The sequence below is a fragment of the Centruroides vittatus genome, unplaced genomic scaffold (assembly GCF_030686945.1).
Source record: "Centruroides vittatus isolate TY-2023 unplaced genomic scaffold, ASM3068694v2 scaffold_944, whole genome shotgun sequence".
Taxonomy (NCBI): Eukaryota; Metazoa; Arthropoda; class Arachnida; order Scorpiones; family Buthidae; genus Centruroides; species Centruroides vittatus.
In genome coordinates, this window is record NW_027122722.1 from 2,036,139 (window position 1) to 2,060,256 (window position 24,118).

The 24,118-nt window shown below is 30.6% G+C and overlaps 1 protein-coding gene across 4 annotated transcripts in view; it reads right to left on the minus strand.

Annotated features, from left to right (window-relative positions):
• LOC136990501 (zinc finger protein 2-like) overlaps positions 1-24,118 on the minus strand; it is a 65,360-nt gene that overhangs the window by 29,178 nt on the left and 12,064 nt on the right. For all 4 annotated transcript variants that reach the window (XM_067288896.1, XM_067288895.1, XM_067288899.1 and 1 more), the window contains exon 2: positions 20,362-20,478. In XM_067288896.1, the coding sequence (XP_067144997.1) occupies positions 20,362-20,478 (117 nt within the window). The remainder of the gene's footprint in view (positions 1-20,361; positions 20,479-24,118) is intronic.

The window sequence follows — 24,118 nt, forward strand, 5'->3', positions numbered from 1 at the left end:
GAAAATCTTTTTAGTATCATCAGATAATCCAAAAGTTGTAATAATCATCCTAATCCTAGTGAATTTTTGACTACTATTCAATGTTCACGTTTTTTTCAATTTGGCTAAAACACCAAGAAATGAGCAATACTTTTCCCAATATTATTAGCTCTTTAATATGTTCAAGACAACAAGTTATGAAAGATGATTAGTTCAGTCTTTTAGTAATTAATAAAATTTCTTGAAAGTGGACAATTGTTAAGGCTAATGAATATTTAAAATATAAGAAACTAGAACATTCACATATTGATTATCAATGCAATAATTCACAGTTCATTATATTTATGGACATCTGGTAAGAAAGTTTTCATAGAAAATGTCCTGCAGCAATTGTAAAAAATGCATTGATACAAAATCTGTTGATGCAACTGGTATATATTCAGAATGTGTAGAATTTTACAATGGAGTTGATAAAGGAGAATTGATCTATCTGTCAATGTCATATTGAAAATTCATTCAAGTGTTTGTTTCAATTTTCATGAAAAAAGTATACTTCATATTTTATCTAGTTCAAAAAGTGAAAGCATATTAGATATATAGGCTGTAATACTCAAAATTTCTTATAAATGAGAATATACAAAATAAATTTTCTGAAAAAAGTTTTTCTTTGTATACATTACAATTAAAATAATACTGAGTTCATAATATATAATTAGTAATATGTTAATACAATAGACTCTCATTAATTCAAACTCAGAGGGATGGCCTAAACAATTTGAAATCAAAAGACCATTTCTAGATGCTACAAGGAAAAAAATTTTTAACACCACATAGCAAGCAGAGTAATGTTTAATCAATGAGAAATACAAAACAAAGGTACAGTAATTATTAAATGAAATAAAGAATAAATATCGTGAGAAGCCATGATGAGCAGGTGCACAGAGTGACAAAACTGTCCTAATTATGTGCCAATTGATTTGAAATGTTTTGAAATTTTAATTAATATATTAATTTTAAATTTGATCTTTAAATTTCAAAACTGGGAAGAGATTATTATTAACGTGTGCTCTTCATTAAAATAAACAGGAGGCAGCACAACTGAGTTCAAATTATAGAGAGAATTTTATATTGATTTAAATATAAATCAGGTGGAAACTGGTGTCCAGTTTGAATTAACAAAAGTTTACTTGTAAATTAACAAATTAATGTTAACTTTGAGTATTCGCATTTTTCACCGGATGCTCGCCCTCTGGTGTTTAAAAACAAAACTATTCCATCTGGGTCGTTTGATTAATTCTTGTGTATTATCAGCAGTAAATATGAATAACAATAGAAGAAGCAAAGCTTTCTGTTGCGTTCCAAATTGCAATTTCGAAGATTTACGGGAGCCTAATATAAGTTTTCGTCTATTCTCACACGAAAAACAGATGATTATTCGGAAATCGGTCGGTTATATTTATGAGCTTCTCCGAATTGTGAAAGAGTGAATTAGACTTAAGAATTGGCAGTTTCCCGATTGTCCAACTTTCCACGAACAAGTTATGCTGTCAATTTTCAAGTATTTTCTTAAAGTTAAAATGCCAGTTATTTTGTATGGGACACAGGGTCGGATTTAAGCATTTCGAAGCCTTAAGCCGAATGTAAGTCCCCTTACCAACCCTTCACAATTTTAGAAGTCAATCATAAAAAGAAAATAATTAAATCAGACTATCTCTCCGATTCAATACGGTTATTGGAAGAAAACGATGTGAGGTTTCACTAGTCTTCTGTTTTATAACTGAATTTAATTAAATTTGTATACCCATTCCTTAAAACCAATTTTAAAAAAGATTTTTAATCATTTTTTTTAAAAAAAAGACCTTACGTTAATTCTTAGAAAAAAATTAACGAAATACTACACAAAATAAGAAGTAAAGTCTGTTTTGTTTGTTTGTAAAAAAATGTTTATTACAAAATTCGACTTTAATTTTTTTTTGTTTGTACAAATGTTTGAGGCTGCTTGAAAGTCGAAGCCTAAGCAACAATTTACATAGCTTTTTACTTGTAAATCTAACTCTGATAGGACAATGTCAAAGCTGATGTTTTTAACACAAAGGGCACAAATATGCATAGAACGATCTCGCTCACCTGCTTTGATACCACATAATGACGTATCCTGCTAGCAATAATTGTTCTGCTACAATAAAATTTCTCGATAAACAGCTGCAAGCAGCATATATCATTATATCAGGCAGTAATATATGATTAATTTTACATTACTAGTTACAAGCGACCCAGATAAAGTAGCCATTTTGTAAAAATTTAGCACCCTCTATAGTTCATGAAAAACGCGAACTGTTATAAAGATATAACTGATTGAAGTAACATTAAAAAGTTCTGTAAAAATAACTAAAGTCATGTAATTTCTTATTCCGCTATAATAGCTAAAATCTAAATAAAATCAATAGTGACAACAGCACCATCTAGTTTAAAGTGCTTACTGCAAAATCTATTTTTAAATGCAAATGACATGCATCTTCTAGCTACTGTAGTTTTGGCATAATGGGAACTTCATTAATCTAGCAAGACAACATATTCTGCTTGAGAATAGTTCTTCAAAATGTGAATCAGGCAACATCGTATACATTCATTTAAAATATTACTGGGTATTGATAGCAAAACTTGACTTTCTGATTAGGGCTCTATTCTATCCTTTCAGTCATTGTGATCCAAACAAAAACTTGGCCCTCAAATTTCTTTCTTATAGAAAACTTTACACTGATGGTTGTAAAGAAGATAATCACGGATATAAAATCCACTATTACCATTGATTCTTATGTGAGAGGACAAAGTAAGATCTGTCATCCAAAATAAAGAACTTTCCCAATAACCATCCACATTTCATCTGTGTCCAAACAGGAGAGAGAGAGAGAGAATCATCATGCTTCTTTCACTACTTAACTCTTTCTTGACTGGGGTACTGATCTGTCATACCCCCAATTGTTAAGCAAAAAGGCCAGGATTGATTCCTGATTCTGAAAACTGATTCATCGAAACACTGTTAAAAATCAATTTTTATAAAATTTATCAACAACAGATGTCAGCACTTGATGGCAGCGTCTTGTTTATTGTCTGTTTCGCATATTTTTGTCCAGGTGGTGTTTTATTGACTTAAAAAATTTTAATTAATGCTTTTTTTCCTTAATTTTTCATTTCCTGATAATTTTTTATTTTTAGCATATTCATGCAATAATATTACTATAGTAAGTTCATTCATGCTATAATAAGTTTATTCAGCTATCATAAGTCAATGTGTTAAAAATATTCAAGTTACGACCTTCAGTTCTGATATTTTATGTTTTTTTTTTTTTATTTTTAATTTTCATTTTAATCTAAAATATCAGCAAATGTTACATCTATTACTACTGGTAATCATATTTTTATTACAAAAATTTATATTCTTGTTCGATATAAAGTGAATAAAGTATATTAGTTCATTATATTAGTTGGTAGCAGAATGAAGTTTTGATTTCAAACAAATGTTTGATATAATGTTCGATAATTTCACAACGAATAAACGTACATGCATAAGTGTTATATAGTGTTGTACAAAACAATATTCTAAATCCTTCTGGCTCAGTGCCAGCAAAAAACTAGGTAACTAGACAATGTTAATTTTAAATAAATCTACACCTTTCATGGGTCCAGCATAACATTTAATTCTATAAAAATGCTTTCAATCCCTTTAAGAGATCATCTTCAGTTATATATATATATATTTTTTTTTTGTGTTTATTTCTGTCTTAATTTTATTTTTATCTTTAAGTTATTTGTATAAGCTTGTTAATTTTATTATTGTTATTTGTTATTTTTATGTTTGTTCTAACATTATTAAGAACGGATTTTAGTTTTACTGTTAGATGTATAACCACGTTTTGTTCTTTTTAAATTTGAATTTCTTATTTCTTTGTAAAGAATAACTGAAGATGATCTCTTAAAGAGATCGAAAACGTTTTTATAGAATTAAATATTTAAAAAAATGTTAATTTTGACAAAAAGTTACAAATTATCAAGTTTAAATGTCAGTTGTAATATATACTTTTTTTCTTATAAATTTTTCTAATAAAATGCATTGAAAAATATTGTATTTAAAACTAAAGATATTAATAAATGTACTTGATTTTTTTCATATTAATATAATGATTAGAGCCGAAAATTTTCGCTTTTCACAAATTTTTCAGCTATATTTGCCTGGAATGAGCATCTTTCAATTAGTACTAATTTAAAAATCTGGTGTCAATATGACTAAGTTTTTTGCTAACTGGCAAATTTGGCAATAGATGGCGAAATCATCAGTTTCCTATGTGCTTCGTACAAAAGTGTCTAGAAAACAGTCAATTGAGTTTAAAATTGATTCCACGATTACGGAATTAGGTGGCAATATATTTTGCCATACCAAAAAAACAATTCTCTGTGTTAAGTGCTCTACACACGTCAACTACAAACGTGATACAATTAAGTAACGACTTTCAAAACATCGCAACAGTGCAAAACACAAGAAACATAACACGCTACAGTCACAAACACTGTTGTTTGAAAATAGAAGCGATTTTGATAAAGAAATGGTTGAAGCATTCACCAGTGCAGATATTCCGCTTGAAAAATTAAATAACGAAAAACTGAGATTGTTTCTCGAGAAATATATGAAGAAGCCAATCAAAAGTGTTCTGTGTATTTTTTTATTGTAATTGTTTTTTTAATGAAATGTTTATTTTGTTGAAATTAATGCTGCTGTTTGCAATTGTGCTCATAATTTAGCTGAAATATGATTTTATTTGAAGTCTCATTGCGTTATTTATTTTTTTTAGCACGGCAGGCACATCAAAAAACTATCTTCAACTCAGTAACAGAAAAAATTAAGGACAAAATTAATGGACATGATGTCTATTTCATTGTTGACGAAACTAGTGAGAAAGTGCAAAGTAAAGTGGTCAACATGCTTGTAGGAAAATTGAATGGTGAGAAAGCTAGATTAATGTTAATTGATGTGACATTTCACTCAACAGTTGACATTATAATACAAGAATGTATACTCAACATGTCTAGAAAATTGTGGCCAAATGATTTAAAATATTCAAAACTGAAGTTAATGGTGACAGAGTGAGTAAAATACATGATGAAGGCAATAAGTGAGATTAAGAAAAGTTCATCGATTTTTCCAAATGTACATCATGTCACGTCTCGCTCACACCTTACATAATGTTGCATTTAGGATTCAGAATGAGTACAAATTAACAAATTTGCTTATATCAGAAATGAAAAAGTTTTTGTGAGGTCAAGAGAAAGACAAAATGATTTTAAGAATGCAAATGGAGTTAGTAATCTTCCTCCAGAACCAACTGTCACTCGCTGAGGGTCTTGGTTAAATGCTGCAAAGTACTGTGTCAATAATTTTGATACTGTTGAGTGCTTCATTTTGAACTATTAACAAAAATCTCATTCAAATGCTAGAAATGTTTTGGTGAAACTATTGCAAGAGAAGATAGTTAACCTCAAGAAAGAATTATTTGATCTCCGTAATCTCTCAAGTTATCAAATATTATAATTTCACTGGAAGAACATGGACTCAGTGTAACTAAACAAGCCAAACTAATTGAAAATGCAAAAGAAATTGTTTCTGGTTATCCTATATTTTCTCAAAAATTGAAAAAAAGTTTTGTCAAGCAATCCTGATCTTATCAAATTTACGTCATTTGATATGAATTTAAGTGATAAAGTTAATAGTGAATATGCTGCTTTAGTTGCAGTCGACATTGAACATTCATTCTCATTATATTCATTGTTATTGAGCAATCAACGTCATAGTTTAAGCAAGGATTATTTGAAATATCTAAGTGTAACTCGTTTTAACTCATTTTTGAAATAAATAACTAGCGATTTTAAGGCAAAAAATTGGCAATTTTAGACCCAAAAACTGGTGAAAACTTTCGGCTCTAATAATAATTTGATTTTTGGTGAATTTTTAAAATATCATCATCTGACTGACTTTGACTGACCTATATTGCCCTCGGCCGCTTTACAAAATAAACGTAAACAAGGGGGCGTAGCAAAGGGTCAAAAAAGAGTTAATTCATTTTTGTTTTCAAAACCCCACAGAACCAACTATACGAACTTTTCAGTTTTGGGCTACACATGAAATTAAAACCTTGTTGCTATCTTCAATCCTTCCAACTTTGTTTTTGTTAGAATTTTCATTTTTCTATCAGACCCCTTTCTTCTCTATGTTGGTAATCCATTCTCAAAATGTTAGAGAATGCAATATGTAGTCTATTTTGAAATTCCTTCATTTGCAAAATGGTTTATAGTAAACTTTTTCCTGTTTTATTTAATATGTAAAAGTTGTACCTTCCTAGACATAAAACATCTTTAGTTGCAATTTTGAAAGAAGCAGAAAATCAAATGCAGAAAAAGATTTGAAATTTTTTTATGGTATTCCACGTGCTTTCAAAATTGTTGCATCTGCAGCATAATTAAAAATTACTGGTTGTTACTTTACAGCCTCAAATATTTTTGTGAGGATTTTTTTTCCAGACAACTGTTATTCGTACATCTTCGTTAGAAATGAAAACAACATATAAATAAGTAACATGGTGGTCCAATGATATTTGTATTAGTTGCATAAATACAACACATTTCAAATATATACAAATTTATTTCTCTGTTTGTGATTAAACAGAAAATTATGCATGTTATCACATTATACAAATGTTGTAAATTTTGATTTAAGTTAAATAAAAATGAAAATTTTCAAATTGCGTTTTTACTTAAGTAATTAAAAAAAAAGAAATTCAAATCACTTTTCATAGAGTCTATAACTTGTAGATTCACACCCAGCTGGAACTTCACACAATAGATGGTCATTGGGAACACACTATTTAACTTGCATTGAAGTAAAAAATTCAACTTCATTCTAGTTAGGCTAATTTACTTCAACACAAGTTAATACATTAGAGCATTGATTATCCGAATACCGACTAACCGAAACATCAGTTAACTGAAAGCATTCCAGTTGGCAAATTCAAATTTCCGCTAGTGCTGTGGTTAGGGATTACAATCCAGCAGAGTTTTCAATCCAGCTGGATTTTTGCTGGACCAACATCATTCCAGCTGGATCCAGCGCAGATGTATTTTCGGTGCAATAAAGTGTTATCTATCTATCTATCCAGCAATTTATGGTTTTTTTTTAAAGAAATAAAACATTTTTTTAAAATACTTAAGAAACTTTTTATTATTTAAACTGGTCACTATAAATCAGTAAAACTTCTTACACATTTAGGTAGTAAACTTAACTTTGGTTCAGTTTAACACTTGAGATAGAGATAATTAACTTTAAATGTTTACTTAGATTATAATTATAATGTAATCTTTAAGTTAAATAATAGCAAATGTAATATCTACTAATTAATTTATATTAATATATTATAATAATGTAAGGATGGATAATTAGTGGCTAAGTGGCTATCAGTCTTCTTATATAGGCTCTACATATCAGTTTGTTGTTATTTATAACTAATTTAATTATTCGTGTTAGTAAAGTAGTCAGTAAGTAATTAGTAGTAGTCTAATAGTTAGTTAATATTATCACAATCACGAATCACATACATTCATATCATCATATATCTAAGATACTGATACTCATTAATTTAATTAACTATTTAACTAACTAGGTAGTCTCAGTTTCTCACTAATTTTCACAATAAAATTGCCTAGCCTAGCCCACTAACCACTTATAGAATAAAAGTTAAAAAACTAAACTTAATAGAATTAGAGTAAAAGTTATAAAATATTAGTCTTGTCTTGAATAAAGTATTTTAAAGGATTAAATAAAATTAAATCAATCACTTCTGTTATTTTTTTTGACTTTTCTGGAAGTAGGATCTCAAGAAACAAATGGTATTGATGGTGTTGTCTCCCAACCTACTTCTTAATGAACTGTATATATATCCCGCTGCGGAGAAGACCCTTTCTGCCTCTACGTTAGTTGGTTTCAGGGTCATCAAATTGTTTAGTCACGTGATTCATTGACGTCACAACTGACCATAAATTAGAATTATGCACCAGGACTAGGAGAGGAGTTACTTATTTTATTTAGCGCAAAGACACTTTATTTAGCGAGAGCGGAAAGTCAACTAGCAATTACATCAGCAGAGGCAAAAGGGCAGACAGTGCGATGTAGAGAGGGGGTGTAGCATGTGCCGCATTGAACGGCAACATCACTCTTGCCGCCGAGCGATAGTGCACGTAGCAAAGCGGAAACGCCGACAACGTAGACTTTTGCGCCATTATTTAGAAAGTTAATTGAGTATTGTGGATCCGCAGTGCTGGATCCAGCAGGCCGAAGAATGCATTGGATCCAGCTGGATTGCTGAATGAGGGATCCAGCAATTGCAATCCCTAGCTGTGGTGCTGCAATATTTGGCTATGTCTTGGGCTACTCCAATATTATTTTTAGTTGGTGTGCGTGTTTTATCTGGCAGCACTGGCACCACCGTGAGAGGGTACTTAAGGATGCACCACTATTTGAACGAGGCTTTTTCCCCATCGTGAGTGGTGAGCTTTGCTTGTTTTGTGTGGTGTTTTTCTGAGGACTGTGTGTTGGGATGTGTGTCATGATGAATCAGAATGTTCTTGATACTAGATTAACTTCCAAAATATAATTTTTTTTTGTTTTTATATTTTTCAATATATTTATTTTGTTTGTGCAAAATAAAGAAACAATCTTTACTGATACAACAGCCACAATTATTATTTTTTAAAAATTTTCGTTAGGTTTAACATTGATGAAAATTCAATGCGAAGTGACACATAATGCAGAAAAATTTCAACATGAGATAGGTTAATATATTTTTTCGTACATGATCAGTTATCCGAACAACCCAGTCCCGAGTTGTTTCAGATAATCGATACTCTACTGTAATGTGTTGCTGATGACCATCTATCGCATGAAGTTACCAGCTGGGTGTGAATCATTATGATATAAGTTACAGATTGTTTACAAAACACAAATTTCTTAATATCTATATAAAATTATAAAATATTTATTTAAGCCTTAAAAAAATTATTTAAATTCTATCAATTATTCTTTCTCTTCAAAATTGTATGAAAAAATTTGTCTCAACTGAAATAAAAATTCAATGAAATTTAATGCAAAGACTTAAATACAACTTCACTTAATTATAAAGAAAATCATAGAAGACTAAAGTTGTATACTTTCACATTAATTCTATTAAAAGTATTGACTGTAATTTATATTTATTACATATTTTATTGTGTTAATGTTTTTATTAAATGAAGTAATTTTTAATAAAATCAGCATAAATATATGCAATAATTAATTTACATAAAAAGGCATTAAAGAGCATTTTAAAAAACATTTTAATATCCTGCAAGCACTTTTGATGTATTTATAAACGTCTTCAGGTAGGACCAGATTCAAATAGCTTTTTGAACAAATTTAAAAAAGAAAATTGGAACAAAAACTGCATTAGCTGCTTAGAACACAACAAGTTTGAAAATAAAGTTTTAGATTTAAAATATGCGTAACATCATTACGCATGCACCTTACTGTGCAGAAACCAAGAACAGCAATAAGCCGTTTTTAACAAAAAAGGTTTAAAAGATATTAAAACATCGTCATGCATGCCTTACTGCCTTACTCTTCTACCCCTGCCTTTACTGTGCAGAGAAGGCAGGGGTATAGAAACGGAGCTAATGCATACCAAAGCACAACATTCCGTCGCAGAGGGCAACTGTGACACCGAACTATCCAAGATGGTTGTGCAGCACCACCACACCCCACTTTGGGACCGTGTGGTGATGCTCAGGTGCTGTGAGGAACGGAATTTGGTGTACATTTGGGAGGCCATCTTCACCACACTGCTATCTCCTTGCAACTCTCCCACCCTTGAGTTGCCCGGGATTTGAATCAGTCTATACAAACAATTAAAACACCTGCATTAGCTCCGTTTCTATACCCCTGCCTTCTCTGCACAGTAAGGCACATGCACGACGATGTTTTAATATTTTTTAAACTTTTTTTGTTAAAAACGGCTCTTATTGCCATTCTTGATCTCTGTGCTGTAAGGTGCATGCGTGATGATGTTATAAAGTATTGGATTTAAAATATGCGTTTTTAAACTTATGTTCTAAGCGGCTAATGCCATTTTGTTCCAATTTAAAAAAAAAATCTGTTCAAAAAGCTATTTGAATCCAGTTCTGCCTAAAAATGACCTCCATAAATATGTTGAAAGCACTCGCAGGATATTAAGATGTTTTTAAAAATGTTCTTTAATTAATGCCTTTTTATATGAATTTTTCTTTTGAATCAGTAAAATTGTTGGCGTGACATCCACTCTATGGTTTTAAGTTACTTGATAATTAATTTGTACTGTACATTATATGTTAATTAATTTACACAAAATTGATTTTCAAGATAATCAGGAGATTAGGAACCTATTTAAGGATTCAATATCTACAATGTGTGGTTGATGTTATTATAAATGATTATTTAATCATTAAAATTACTAAACATTTGATATCTAGTTATCTATACTATAAAATTTATTTAATCATTAAAAATTTATAAGCTTAATTCTACTTAAATTACTATTTCACTAAGTCAACTTGGCAATATTTTGGTTTATTGTGATATCATCAATTCGGAAGAAGTTAAGTTTTCATTCTACTATAATTCACAAATTTTTCAATTTTTAATAATTTTGGACATGTTCAAAAAGAAGGTTCACTAGACACAAATATTTAAAAAAATGGTTGTACTCATACTTTTTGTATGAAAATACTGATGCTGAGATACTAACAAATTATTATATTCAGTGATTATAAATGAAATAATCAGATAAAGACAAATCTAAAATCCAGAGTATTTTTGGGATAGAAAATAATCCTGTTTTTCGACATATTCATCTACTGTTTTTTACTGTTTTTGTTCACTAAAAGAAAATAAAGATTGTTTCTCAAGTATTTGTTTTTGTGCTTTATATTTTCCTGATATTGCACAGTACTTATTCATGTTCATTGTGCAAGAAAAACATTAGAAAAAACAAATTTTGCATATTTATCATATTTTATGGGGGGAAAATTAAACTTCTATTAACATTCAATCAGAAAAAATTTACTGGGCCAAGTGCAATTTTCATTCCCACAGGACATGCTCTAACTATTTTCATTATGTTTATATGGTTAGCCTGTTTCTCCAAAGTAAGACAGCACAGATTCCAATGTATATCGTGTTGCATTTCTGCAACACATGGCACTTTATGTATTAATGGAAGTATATAAAAAAATTCTTTTATTCTTTATTTAATAATTACAATAGTCCATATTGACAACAATTGACAATAAAAGATGCCTAACTTCAAAACAAATACCCATATTAAATTTATAAGAAAAGTACCAAAAAACAAAAAAAATAATAATAATGAACTATATAAAAATACAAAAGTGAAGATTATATGACAAAAGATTACAGATTTACTGTATAAAAAGATAGATGTCTCTTCCAAAATGTGGTTACATCAGTCCTACAGAAACTTGGAAATTTAATGAAAATTGAGTGGCAATTGTGAAAATTATAACTCCTCCTGTTACCTAAACTTACATCAAGTAATTTTCAAAAAATTTTAATTTAATGAAAAAATTCTTATAATTATTTTATTTCCATTATAAATTAGCTTGCATCAGATCCTAGAATTTTCTTGTGATTTGTTCCCAAATTTTCCAAATCTACTAATAGCTGCCACCACGTTGTTCCTGATAAATTTTTTTTACCATGTGTTGATTTTACTCCTTTGTTTTTTAGTAATACCACCACTACAGACATCTCTCTCATATTTTCTAATGTTTGCCAAGTTATTTTAAAACTATCATATACATATAATACCATGATTTTATTTCACCTATTGGATCTCCCATTTTACTTTGTATATTTATATTAATAATTCAGGAAGAATATAATCTGGAACTATGGCATACCTCTTTTATTGTGGCAATTCCTAAAGGGAACTCTACATTGTATAATCCTATATCTTTGTCTGCAACTATGTTGAAAATTTTCAAACTTTGTATCTACAATTACAGTCCAGTTACAGCCAGATTAAATTCTGTTCAACACTGGTTTCCAGCTTTTATCTATCATCACTTAGTTTCTATTGAACATGAAATAGTTAAGAATTTTGAGTATAAAAAACCTATACACATTGATATCAGAAGGGTATTTGATTCTGTTACACACACTTTCTTGCTACTTTTTAAAACACCATTATGATGTTCACCCTACCATTAAAGCTCAGCTAAATAATTATTTTTTAATAATTACCTAGTGCTTTTAGAAGTGCTTTAACACTTCTTCCAACAATTATTTAAAAAAAAAAAATGTTTTTGATCTCTTCAAGTATAGGATAGAAAAAATTTGAATGAGCTTTCAAACGTTTGATGACATTTTAATACAGCTAACAACATTGGAGTGTTCTATATATTCAGAAATGTAAAATTGGCTGATGACCAATGAAATTCAAATATATATATATATATAATATATATATCTGAAGTATTCAAAAAGATTTGAAATAGCTTTAAAAAATTATGTACAAAATTCAAAACTGGATTGAATGAAAAACAATATACAAAATGAATATATTATTTTATACCCACTTCCTTATGCCTATATCTTATATAATCTTATATATCAGCCATGGGCAAATGCGGCTCTCTTTGAGTTACGTGCGGCTCTTGCTGAAAGTGTTAATTTCTGTTTTTGATTAATATTTTTACAGTTTTATTTTTATAATTTTGAGAAAATATGTTTATTAAAAAAATTCAATATTTGTTTTAAATTATATTTCAATTATATAATGAAATCGCACACCTTACCATACTATCCACCACGACAGTACAGAACTGTGGCTCCCATGCGTTTTGCGAAATCTACATTGCGGCTCCCATCGAACTCGTGCTTTCCCATTCGTTATATATGTTAAGGCTTACCAAGTCTGTGGAAGACTTAATCCATCTTTACTGTCAATGCAGCCTCCTATTTGTTATTGCTTGTAAATTTCTATGGTCTCCAATGTTTTGAGTTTAGATTTGTCAAAAATTATTTTTAAAAGCTTAGCCTCACTCCAGCTTGGTATTACACCAGTTTCACAGGCGTACTGGGCTAAAGTAGTTGTGTAATTCTTTTCCTCAATATTTTATGTGCTTAATTCTAGATGATGTCAAAGATGTAGGCCAGAGGGGGTATTAAATCTAGAGTACATAAAATTCTGATAACTGACAAGAGGCTGTTAGCTTGCTTTTGAATCTTTTCCATTTGTTAAAAGTTTTAAAAACAGTAGGGCATAGTGTAGGTTATTTTACAGTTTATATCTTTGACAATTTTAGAGTAGATGTGCATCTTGACTTAAATTCTAACACAATAGTAGCCAGCCCAGTATTCCTATTATAATCTACCAAAAACATTCTTATTTTGTTAAATATTTGTTCTGGATGATTAAAGGTGCTATTTTTTCATACAATCTACCTTTTGTTGTCCTTCCATAGCAGGTGATACATTAAAAAATCATACCACAGCTATATCCATGTTTTTTAGCTATCATCTTGATATACTCCAATTCAGATTGGATGCCATCCAAGTGGGAGCAGTGGGTGTAAGCCCTTCTCATAAGTGCATCCCTTCTTAAGGCTGCCATTTTGTACCACCAAGGATTGCATGAATTGAATGATGATAACGCTGTTGTATGTAGGTTTACGAAATATATTTGTACATATGCTTATATCAGCACACTCTGGATCAAGGAAATGGATGCTTTCACTGATAGATTGATCTAGCAACAGTATCAAACCAATAGCTGTTGTGTTAAATTAGCATTGAATGTTCTCTATATCTGGTTTAGTATTCCAAATACTAGTAATAAAAATGTCATCAATGTACTGTACCTCATATATAATTTTAATAAGACTACATTTCTACTTTTGTCCACTTTAATTAGCATGTTGTCATCATCATCACTTAGCCATCTTCAGCTTTAATTAATATCATTCCATAAAAGCTGGTCTCCTGCATTAAGTTCATTTTTCTTTAACATAAACCATGTTTGTCATCTGAGGAAATCCATTTGGGTATCACCAAATGCAATCTTTTTGATCATATACCATAACAGGCCAAAACATTTTTTTTAATGAAAATAATTGCTGAAAGTAGTGTTAAAGTGCTTGGTAATTATTAGTTATCTTGTTTCCAGCTTCTGTGAGTTTTTAAATTATTTTTTATTATATTCCTGCAGAGTTAAACTAGAAAACTTCTTTTGTAATTTTTCACCAGTCATTGTGGGGCAGAAAGCTATGAAAGTTGATCAAAAATCAAAAAATAAGAATGCAGAAATAGCCAATATACTTATTTTACCATGAAAGCATGAAAGTTACAGTTTACAAAAAGTGACATTTATACATTGCATATCCTGGTGCACAAATGCACCAGCATATGCAATGTGCACCAGGATATGCAATGTATAACAGTCTTTATTCATTCTCTTGCACATATTAACTCACTCAAAACTGAGACTCCACTAATAAAAAAACCGAGCATAAAAACCTTCACCATAATTATTTTTAATAATGACCATGAATTTTACACTGGCTGTGCGTGATGTAAAACAAGCATAAAGCAAGTTAAGCAGTGTTTAATTTTTGACGTGAATACGTCTGTAATACCCAGGGGCAAATCCTGACCAAAATTTTTGGGCATGTGAAAGTTATAAGAAGAATAACAGGCCTATCTCTAGCACTAAACAATATGCAGAAACGTTATTTGATGCGAATAAAAAAGTATGGACTATTATAAAGCCCATTATATCTACACATGAAATATATTATAATGAAAAAGTATTAAAAATTTATAATGATAATTCAATTTTTGTGGGCCCTTGACACTGGGAGACCAGGGCTTAAGCCCTGTTAGTCCCTATGTAGATCTGCCCCTGTACACAATACATGTGAAGCATGCAATGCCATAAGGTTGTAAATGCCATTTTTCTCAAAATACATTTTATTGAAGAAATGAATTTTAAATGCAATGTTTTTTCCTGCAAAAAAATATAGTGGTGATAGTGGTGCTCTAAGTGGCTATATTTTGAAAATGAATTTATGTGCAACCATAACGTTTTAAGCGCCAAAGTGCAAGCCACGTGACTTTTGGCGTGTAAAATGTTACGGTTCACATTTACATCATTTTGTTATTCCAATTTGTAACGCAGTGAGTTTTTATGATTTTATTCTAAAATTGAAATGAATTCCTTAAAGTATGAAATACCTAAAAGAAGAAAGAAATGCGTACAAAAATAGAAGAAGAACATTTGAAAAGAAAAAAAAAAATAGTGGCTTAGAGTAGTACATTTCCCCCATATCACAGAAAGTTCATCTGAGAAAGGATCCACCAACAGGGGTAAGTAAAAGACTTATTACTTCAAAAATATAGACATAAACTTGAGATTTACAAGATATGAACAATCATTGTGCTTATGCATGGGTGTACAACTTGTAGATGACTGTGTTTCCAACAAGTTTGTCAAACTTTTTGTTTGCGTTACAGGTGACATGCAAGTGTTCCTTCGCCTGCAAAAACATAAGGTTGGCTTACCATCAGGAACTCTTCCAACAATTTTATGAACTGGCTGACTACAATAAGCAACAGAGTTATCTTCAAAAACTTGTTCATTCCCAGATGATAAAAAGGAGACGATATGGGAAGTACGACCATTTTTCTGAAAGTAGAAGGCAACACTCTTTCAGTTATCATTTGCTTCTTCTTGGTGGAAGTGAAGTAAGAGTTTGCCTTAAGACTTTGTGTAATACATTTGGGGTTACTGCAAGAAGAATTCAGTTGATTGGAGAAAAGATTTTGGAGGGAAAAATGAATGCTACTGATCAAAGAGGAGGCCAGCAAAAATGTACTGAAAGGCAGTTGTGGACAGAAAAAATAATTGAGCACATTAGGAGTTTTCCAAGTGAAGAAAGTCATTATGCTCGAGCCAAAAGTACAGATAAAATGTACTTATCACCGGATCTCAATGTTAGCAGAATGTATAGAGACTTCCTTGAGAAATATTGTCAACAGTATGCTGGGAGCAAAGCCCCAGTTACTCGACAATGGTACAATGAAATTTTCCTGACCAAATTTGATCTTTTGACTTGCAGCAGCAAATGTGTATACAGCAATTAATACACACTGAAACGTATTATGCTCAACAATTGGCATGCTACAACCTTGGAATTAATGATTCAATTAAAGAGAAATGATGCATGTGTTTGTGGAGTGAGAATTTTGCAGGAAGAGGGTCTTTGGAAATATCATCCTGTATATATCATTATATTACTACTGAGGCTGCTATTGGTGACTGAAAGAAGCTGACTTTGTGGACAGACAACTGTGTTGATCAAAACAAAAATCAGTACATGATAGCCATGTATCTGATGTTATTAGCCAATAATGTATTTTCAGAAATAACACACAAATACCCTGTAAAGGGTCACACATTTCTCAGTTGTGATCGAGACTTTGCTCTAATTGAAAAACAGAAGAAAAAATGCAAAGCCTACACACTAAAGGATCTTGTGAACATTCTTAAAACTGCAGGGACCAAAAACCCTTTTACCTGCATCGTATTTGAGAAATTTCATGACTAAATCGATTGCCCATGCATTTTTGAATACAAAAGATCTGGGTATCTCAACAGCATCCCAAATTAGACTCTCATCAAATAACTTTGGTAAAGTTATAGTTGGGTTGCTAAAAGTGGAAGTAAAGCAGCAAGATGGTGCAGTGGGCTTAATGTGCTGAAAGATGGAGTTAGCATTGATGATTTCAAAAATCTTTCACTTCCTCTTGCTTGCTCCCATTTTGGGATTCCTCAAAAGAAGAAACCTGACATTCGTAAAATGATACCATTTTTAAATCCAATAGCACAAACCTATTTCAAGGAAATGCTAGCAGAATCAGATAACTGAATGACAAAATCAACACAATCTCTAACCTATTGACCAGAGTAAAAGTTTTGTTCTAAAAATTCGCTAACGTTTTCGTCGCCCCTTCCAGGCACTTCCTCAGGTTTTCGATAAAAGACCATTGCAAGCTGTATACCAACCTTCAAAGCTCCCATTCGGAGGTGTTCGATTACCTTCTTGCCCAATCGCATGCGTTACCCCAATTGCAACGGTCTTTTATCGAAAGCCTGAGGAAGTACCTGGAAGGGGCGATGAAAACGTTAGCGAATTTTTAGAACAAAATTTTTACTCCGGTCAATAGGTTAGAGATTGCGTTGATTTAGCATCCCAGGGTATTAGAAGGATTAAAAAGTAGATTAACTGAATGCCAGTTTATTAATAGTTAACCTGTATCACTTTATTATTTGATATTTCAAAATGATATTTGGACTTCCATTAATCTCTCAAATTTGAAGTTTTTAAATACATTATTGCCAGTTTTTAATGTTAAAACTGATATTGAATTTGTAAATTGTGTTTAATAATTTAAATGTAAGTTTTTGGTATTCAAAACTGTTTTTCAGCTGTAGAACATTAATTTTATGATTGCAATTGTTTTTGGCATTACAACTTTATGCACTTGCACAATTTTGGCATTTACAACTTTATGGCTCTAACACTGTTTTTAAACTTTTTTTGTTTCCTTACCATCATACTTAGGTGTTTGAAATTAAACCCAATGTTTTATTCCAAAGTGTAAATTGTTAAAATAATTTTTATAGCATTTTAATTAAAGTTTGTTCATTAGAAAAAGTGTTTTTTCTCTCTTGAAAAGTTTGTTTTTTGGCATTGCATGCTTCATGTATGCTGATTGGGTACTGCAAGCTTTTGATACAATCTGGACGTGTTAAATACTTCGAATGATGTCACACGTGAGCACTTGTTGATGTGGCAAACCTCCACATGAGCAAGCAATCGAGTTCCCACAAGCATGGCACTAACTTAAAACAGCTAGCCTCTAGCTGTCAATGTAAAAGCAAACACAAATGATAAAAGAGTTTACATGTTAGAATAAATTATTATTGGAATATTTGTTCTCATATAAAAAATATATTGACAGTCAAAACTCTCTCTTAAGCTTGCAGCACATGCTAACCAAGCCCAGAGAATTTGCCCCTGGTAAAACTGTACCATTAACCAATCAGAAGTCAGTGGACTTCTATGACATCAAGCAAAAGTTACAAGGAAATGAGCACATTTGCTCTCACTGTTTTGGTGCTTGTGAAGTTTTTGATTAGTTTTAACATTGAAATGGCTACTGCAAAAAAGCCTAAAATAGGCAAAGATTTATTGAAAATATCACAAACTATTCCTTATATCTATAATGAGAGGCAGTGGAGCCAGACCTCCACGGCAATCCAAATAGGTCACGTGACTAAAAATAATTACAATGAGGGTTTTTACACTAGTGGAGTCAGCCCAACAAACACCCCATCACCTGAATTAGTCCACTAAATTGAGATTTTACTGTATTATCATTTTTCATTTTTTTGTGTATTTGTAGTTTTTATTTATTCTTTTATTTATACTACTATATTTTATTATGTTTATGTATTTATCATATTTTATAACATTCACTGTTTGTATTTTAATGTTGATTTCTAGCTTTATGAGAACACCTCCAATTAAGCTAAGATTCCTAAAATTTGCAGCATTTATGTTTTCAGAAAAAATATAACTGCTATTCATTTTATCAGTCAAAGTTTAATTTGTGAAAGGTTTTCAGAACCACTATGTGCCACTGTCAGACCTAAATATTCAAAAAATGGAAATTTAAATGAGAACAGCTAGTATTTTCTATTGAGTGCTTTAGGACATCCAAATTTGTGGAGTTTTTTTTTTTTAAAAATAGAACAGAACCTTTTTTCAATTTAAGACAGCTGTGTGTACAATTAACAGCTTTTATTTCCAGCATTTAAATATCAAATTTGTAAACTAAAGGATTAATACAATGACAACAGCAACAAAAGAAAAATATAAAAATAAAATATCAGTAAGAATAAAACTAATATAACTATTAAATACAGTAAAACAAACTAAAAAACAATAAAATACACTAACACTGTTGCACATCATCATCATCAGTTCTAGTCAATCTGGATGAAAGGTAATATTAAGTCCTTACAGAGAAAAGGCTAGATTGACACTATTGACAAATTTAAAACCTTTTCTCTAAGCTATATAAATGTAAATCACCCTCCAGGCTTTCACCAGAACTGATAAAAATGTTGTGCGATAGTGTTAGTTTGATGTATTTTACGTCTATTGTTTTTAGTTTATTTTACCATATTTTATAGTTTTCTTTTGTTGTTGTTATCACTATATTAATCATTTAGTTTACAAATTTGATGCTTACATGTTAAAATAAAAACTGTTAACTTTACATACAGCCATTTTGAATCAAAAGAAGTTCTGTTTTATTTAAAAAAAAAAAACTGTCCACAAACTCAAACTTTCTAAAGCACTCAATGGAAAATATTAGATATTCTCATTCAAATTTCCATTTTTCAAATATTTAGATTTGATGATAGGATGGAAAGTCCTGAAAAATGTTTTACCAATAAAGCTTTGTAGAATTTATATTTTCTTCTATTTATTTATTTTATTTTATTCTGCTTATGATTACTTACTCATACATTGGGAGTGTCGGACCAAAGATAATGAGTAAGAAAAATTTCTCATTGTAAGATGTGAATATAAGAAATGAGGCGTACTGTACCTGGTGTGTACACTACTTGTTTTTACTTATAAATATTTTTAAGTACGATATTAAAAAAATACATTACAAGAGGAAAAAATTTGCTGACAAAAACATTGGGAAGGAGCCTGACCCTTATGGTTCAGGCTCCTTCCCAATATTTTGTTAGACATAATTAAAGAATCATGTCTTTCATTCAATGAAATGTAAGGAAAATTTTATATGGACTAGAGAACCTTTATTTTTGAACATGCTTGACATAAAAATGCTGAAAATACATACATATGTAATTTTTAAAAGCATCAAGGTATTTTAAATAATTTTTATTTATATAAAGAAACTACACAAAACTGTTATTGTAAAAAAAATTTATTAGCTAATTAACCTTTTAATCTGTTTTCAGATAAGAAAGTATAGTAGTTTGTTAAATTTTAAAAATTAAAATAATTCATAATATTAAGTCTAAAATTTGTAAAATAAAAATTTGATGATATACTAAACCCATATATTTATCAAACAATGTAATGATTTTATACACTAATAGATGTTAAACTACAGGCATTCATGTTATATTTTTTTTATTGACTAACCTTGCCACGTGGATAGGTGGCAAGCTGCAAGATGTGGCATAAGAATAGGGCGCCCTTCTGATAGTTCTGGCTGTGCTGTACGGTGCCCTTTCATTCTGGCACCTACTTCGCCTCCACCTGAAAATATAAAACTGATAGTACCCCATTCTTTATGCCATGTGCCACAATTTAATATGCAAAGCTTTGCATTTTATTATTTTGTTTTAATTTCTAAATACAAACAATTTCAGATAATTTATTATATTAAATAGTATTTTCCATTTTTATTAAAATAAATATTGCTCTCTCTTATTAAAATGGATTTTTATCCAGAATTATCACTATTTAAACATATTATCTATAATAAAGATAAATCTGATTATGTTAATTAAATGTATCTCAAATTATCACTTAAATTAATAAACTAATATATCAACTTAATTATTTTTATAACAAAACAAAACATTAATTTTCATTATAACTAGAATTCTACCAAATAAGCTGAGCTACAGCTCAGGATTTTGAAAGTCAGATCAGCTCTCAGCTGGAGTCCAGAATCATAGCTCACAGTTCAGCTTGGCTCCGGTCCACATTCCAAGTTTTTTGCAATTTGTAGTAGTCTCACTCAGTCCCATCCATTTCGAATTATTGAGACACTATTGTACAAGTTTTGCTAGAAATGATTGTTGTTATTTGTATCATTTTAATATATCACCCTTTATTACTTTTAATATTTCTCTTAATCTAAAAATTGTTTATAGTTAATTGTTTAATGCTTAAGTAATTTTTATTTGAATGCTTGTGCTTTAACAACAGATAAATTAAAAAATATCCAACAAACTGTATCTGTTGTCATTATACATAACAATTTAATTTCAAAAATAGGCTTTGCTATAACACACCTCAGCTCAACTCAACTCTCAGCTTTGGTCCAAATTCACAGCTTGCATGTCAAGACCTTAGCTCAGCTTGTTATTTCCAAACAGTTAAGGCTGAGCTGAGCTTTGCTGAACTCATAATTCTGAACAGCAAATTTACTTCAATATATAACATGGATTTACTTCTGTTATGATTAAGTAATAATCAGAGATGATTAAATATTCAGAATTTATACTTTACATAAAACAGTTTCTAGATGATGTTTATCAAGAGAGTAATCTAGTATTTGATGTTAATTAGTACACATTTTAACATAAGAAAATTGAAGGTTTTCAACATTTACAAATACTAGGTTATTCTCTAGATAATCTGTACACATAGTGACATATTCCATACTTACAATTACTTTATTAAACCCTTTACATGCATACATATCCAATTGGATATGACATTGCATAGGGGGAATGTGAAGTTATCCAGTGGGACATTGCATTTGATTTGATGTTTTATCTCGTTATACTTACATTTCAGGCAAACTCTGCTGGTTAGCTGACACTATTTAAACCAATAATTGTTTTGTCATCACCCTCTTGCCATAAATTTTCTGCAAAACTTAACCCTCCCTATTGTAAAGTAACGAGAAACATTGTAGTAGATAATTTGTTGCAAAATCTCTTGTGAAACATCTGCTAAGCTGTAGTTGACTGTTTATATCTTGAAAGACATTATTTAAACAAATAAGTATCTTGTCAAAACTGTCTAGCTACAAAAGTCAATGCCCTTTTTTAGCTACATCATTGCAGACAAAATGTAAACAAATGTAAAATTGCTTGTTTTCATTCTAATTAGCTAATTTTTACTTGTTTGACATTATTTAATCGATTATGCATCTTGTCAGAACTGTCTAGTTTTAAATTTCTTATGAAAATCAATATCTCCTCCATTGTTATGTAATAAGTGAAAATATGTAAATAATTGCTTATTATAGTCAATTGTTGTAATAATAGTTTAAATAACATGCAAATAATGTCTACTATACAATATTGAAAACAAAGTACCTTGAACTGGATTCCCCCAATGCAACCTCCCTGACTTGGTAAATGGAGGCAGCTGTATAAACAATAGGTTGTAATATTGTCCCAACCTAACCTAGACTTGGATTTGTTTTGTTTGAAAGAAAATAGACACATGTATAACTATATATAAAGCAAATTGATCAAAACTTCAAAATTTCAATGTCAAGATTTTAAGAAGATTGACTTGTTTAAGATATTTAGTCATTTCCAGATTGTCAAATAGAAAAGTTAATAAAAAGAAACCACCTTTCTTAATTCCAGCAATTCAATTTAATGACAAAAATGTTTTCAATCTAATTTCATAGATCTTTGTCAGGTGCTCCAACATTAGCAACTGATGAAAATCTATGAAGACCAGGAGCTTGCACATTTGGTATATTATTCCTTCACCTTGATAGCAAGATCTTTATACAAAATAGAGGAGTACACATAGGGTGCCTGACTTCCTATTTGTATGTGAATTTGTCTTATACCATCTAGAAACTATGGTGCTACCCACATTTCAACAGCAGATCACCATCTATGTGAGGTATGTTAGCATCTTCGTCTCATGGTAAAGTAAACCTGATGTACAACATTCTCTCCATTTGATTAATGACAACCCATTTGGTCTACAGCTCCAATTAGAACAAGAAAGCTATACAGACACCTCCTTCTTGGATGTTACCATCATCTTAAAGTGAAGTGCTATCCATACCAATATATATCATAAACCAGGTTATCGTCTTATTTTCATTCTATATCTGTCTTTCAAACTATTTCACATAAACTTCTCTTCATTCAGATCATTAATTATAAGGGCATTTACATACTGCTCTAGATAGTGCACAAGATACTACAAGAGAGTTTGATTGCATCAGAAGTATTGAATGCTAGCATAGATATTACAAATCAATAAATTCTTTCCAAGCATATGATGGTGGCAACAGGCCTCATAACCTAGAATGGACTGTTGTGTTGAAATACTTCTTTATTTTGCAGCATACAAAGACATTTAGAAACAAAGAGTAGCAACTTAAATATTATCACATGCAGATGTACTCTAATATGCTCAGTTTTTTATGTAATGACAAGTCGAAGGCCCAATGCAGGCATTGAGGCATACTAAATTACAAATAAAAATAATAATATACTGATTATTATACTGTAAAAATATAAAATAATTTATATTGTTAATTTAAATAATAGCTAGGGGTGCCCCTAGTGGCCATTTTTAGAACACCGTGAAGAAAGAGAATGCCCATTTTTTTCAGCTTTATTAGTAGATTAGTAGTCATAATCTTTTTAACATGTCTGGCATTTACTCCATTCCTATACACGATAACAGTGTAAGGTCTCCACATTGGTCATCATGGCCTGAAGTCATTTCTGTGAAACAGACAAAACTCAAAAAATGTACATTGCTTTGAATAGTACAAAATGGTGAGATTTAGTATGTGGGTGTATCTATGGCACTCAGGCAGACTCAGTTTTATGTGAAAACCTTTTATTTGAGAATTTTCTTACAAGTTTTCCTTGGATTCACAAGCCAAGATTTCAGGATAAAGTCCTTGTTCAGTCATTTTGACTGAACAAGGACTTTGATGACTGCTATTGGGGAATGCAGGTCAGTAATTCCAAGGAGGAAATAGTTCATCTTGTTGATTAGAGCCCAATTATCCATGATTTGGCCAAAATATTCAATGATAAATTGAATATTTTGGCCAAAGCAATGCAATGTTGATCCAAACTATAGAAGCAGCAAACAGAGTTTGGCAGTTCTAGAGTCACAGTTTTAAAGGAGCATGGCAATGTGGATAGTGGGCAGGAGGCCAGAGCAGTTT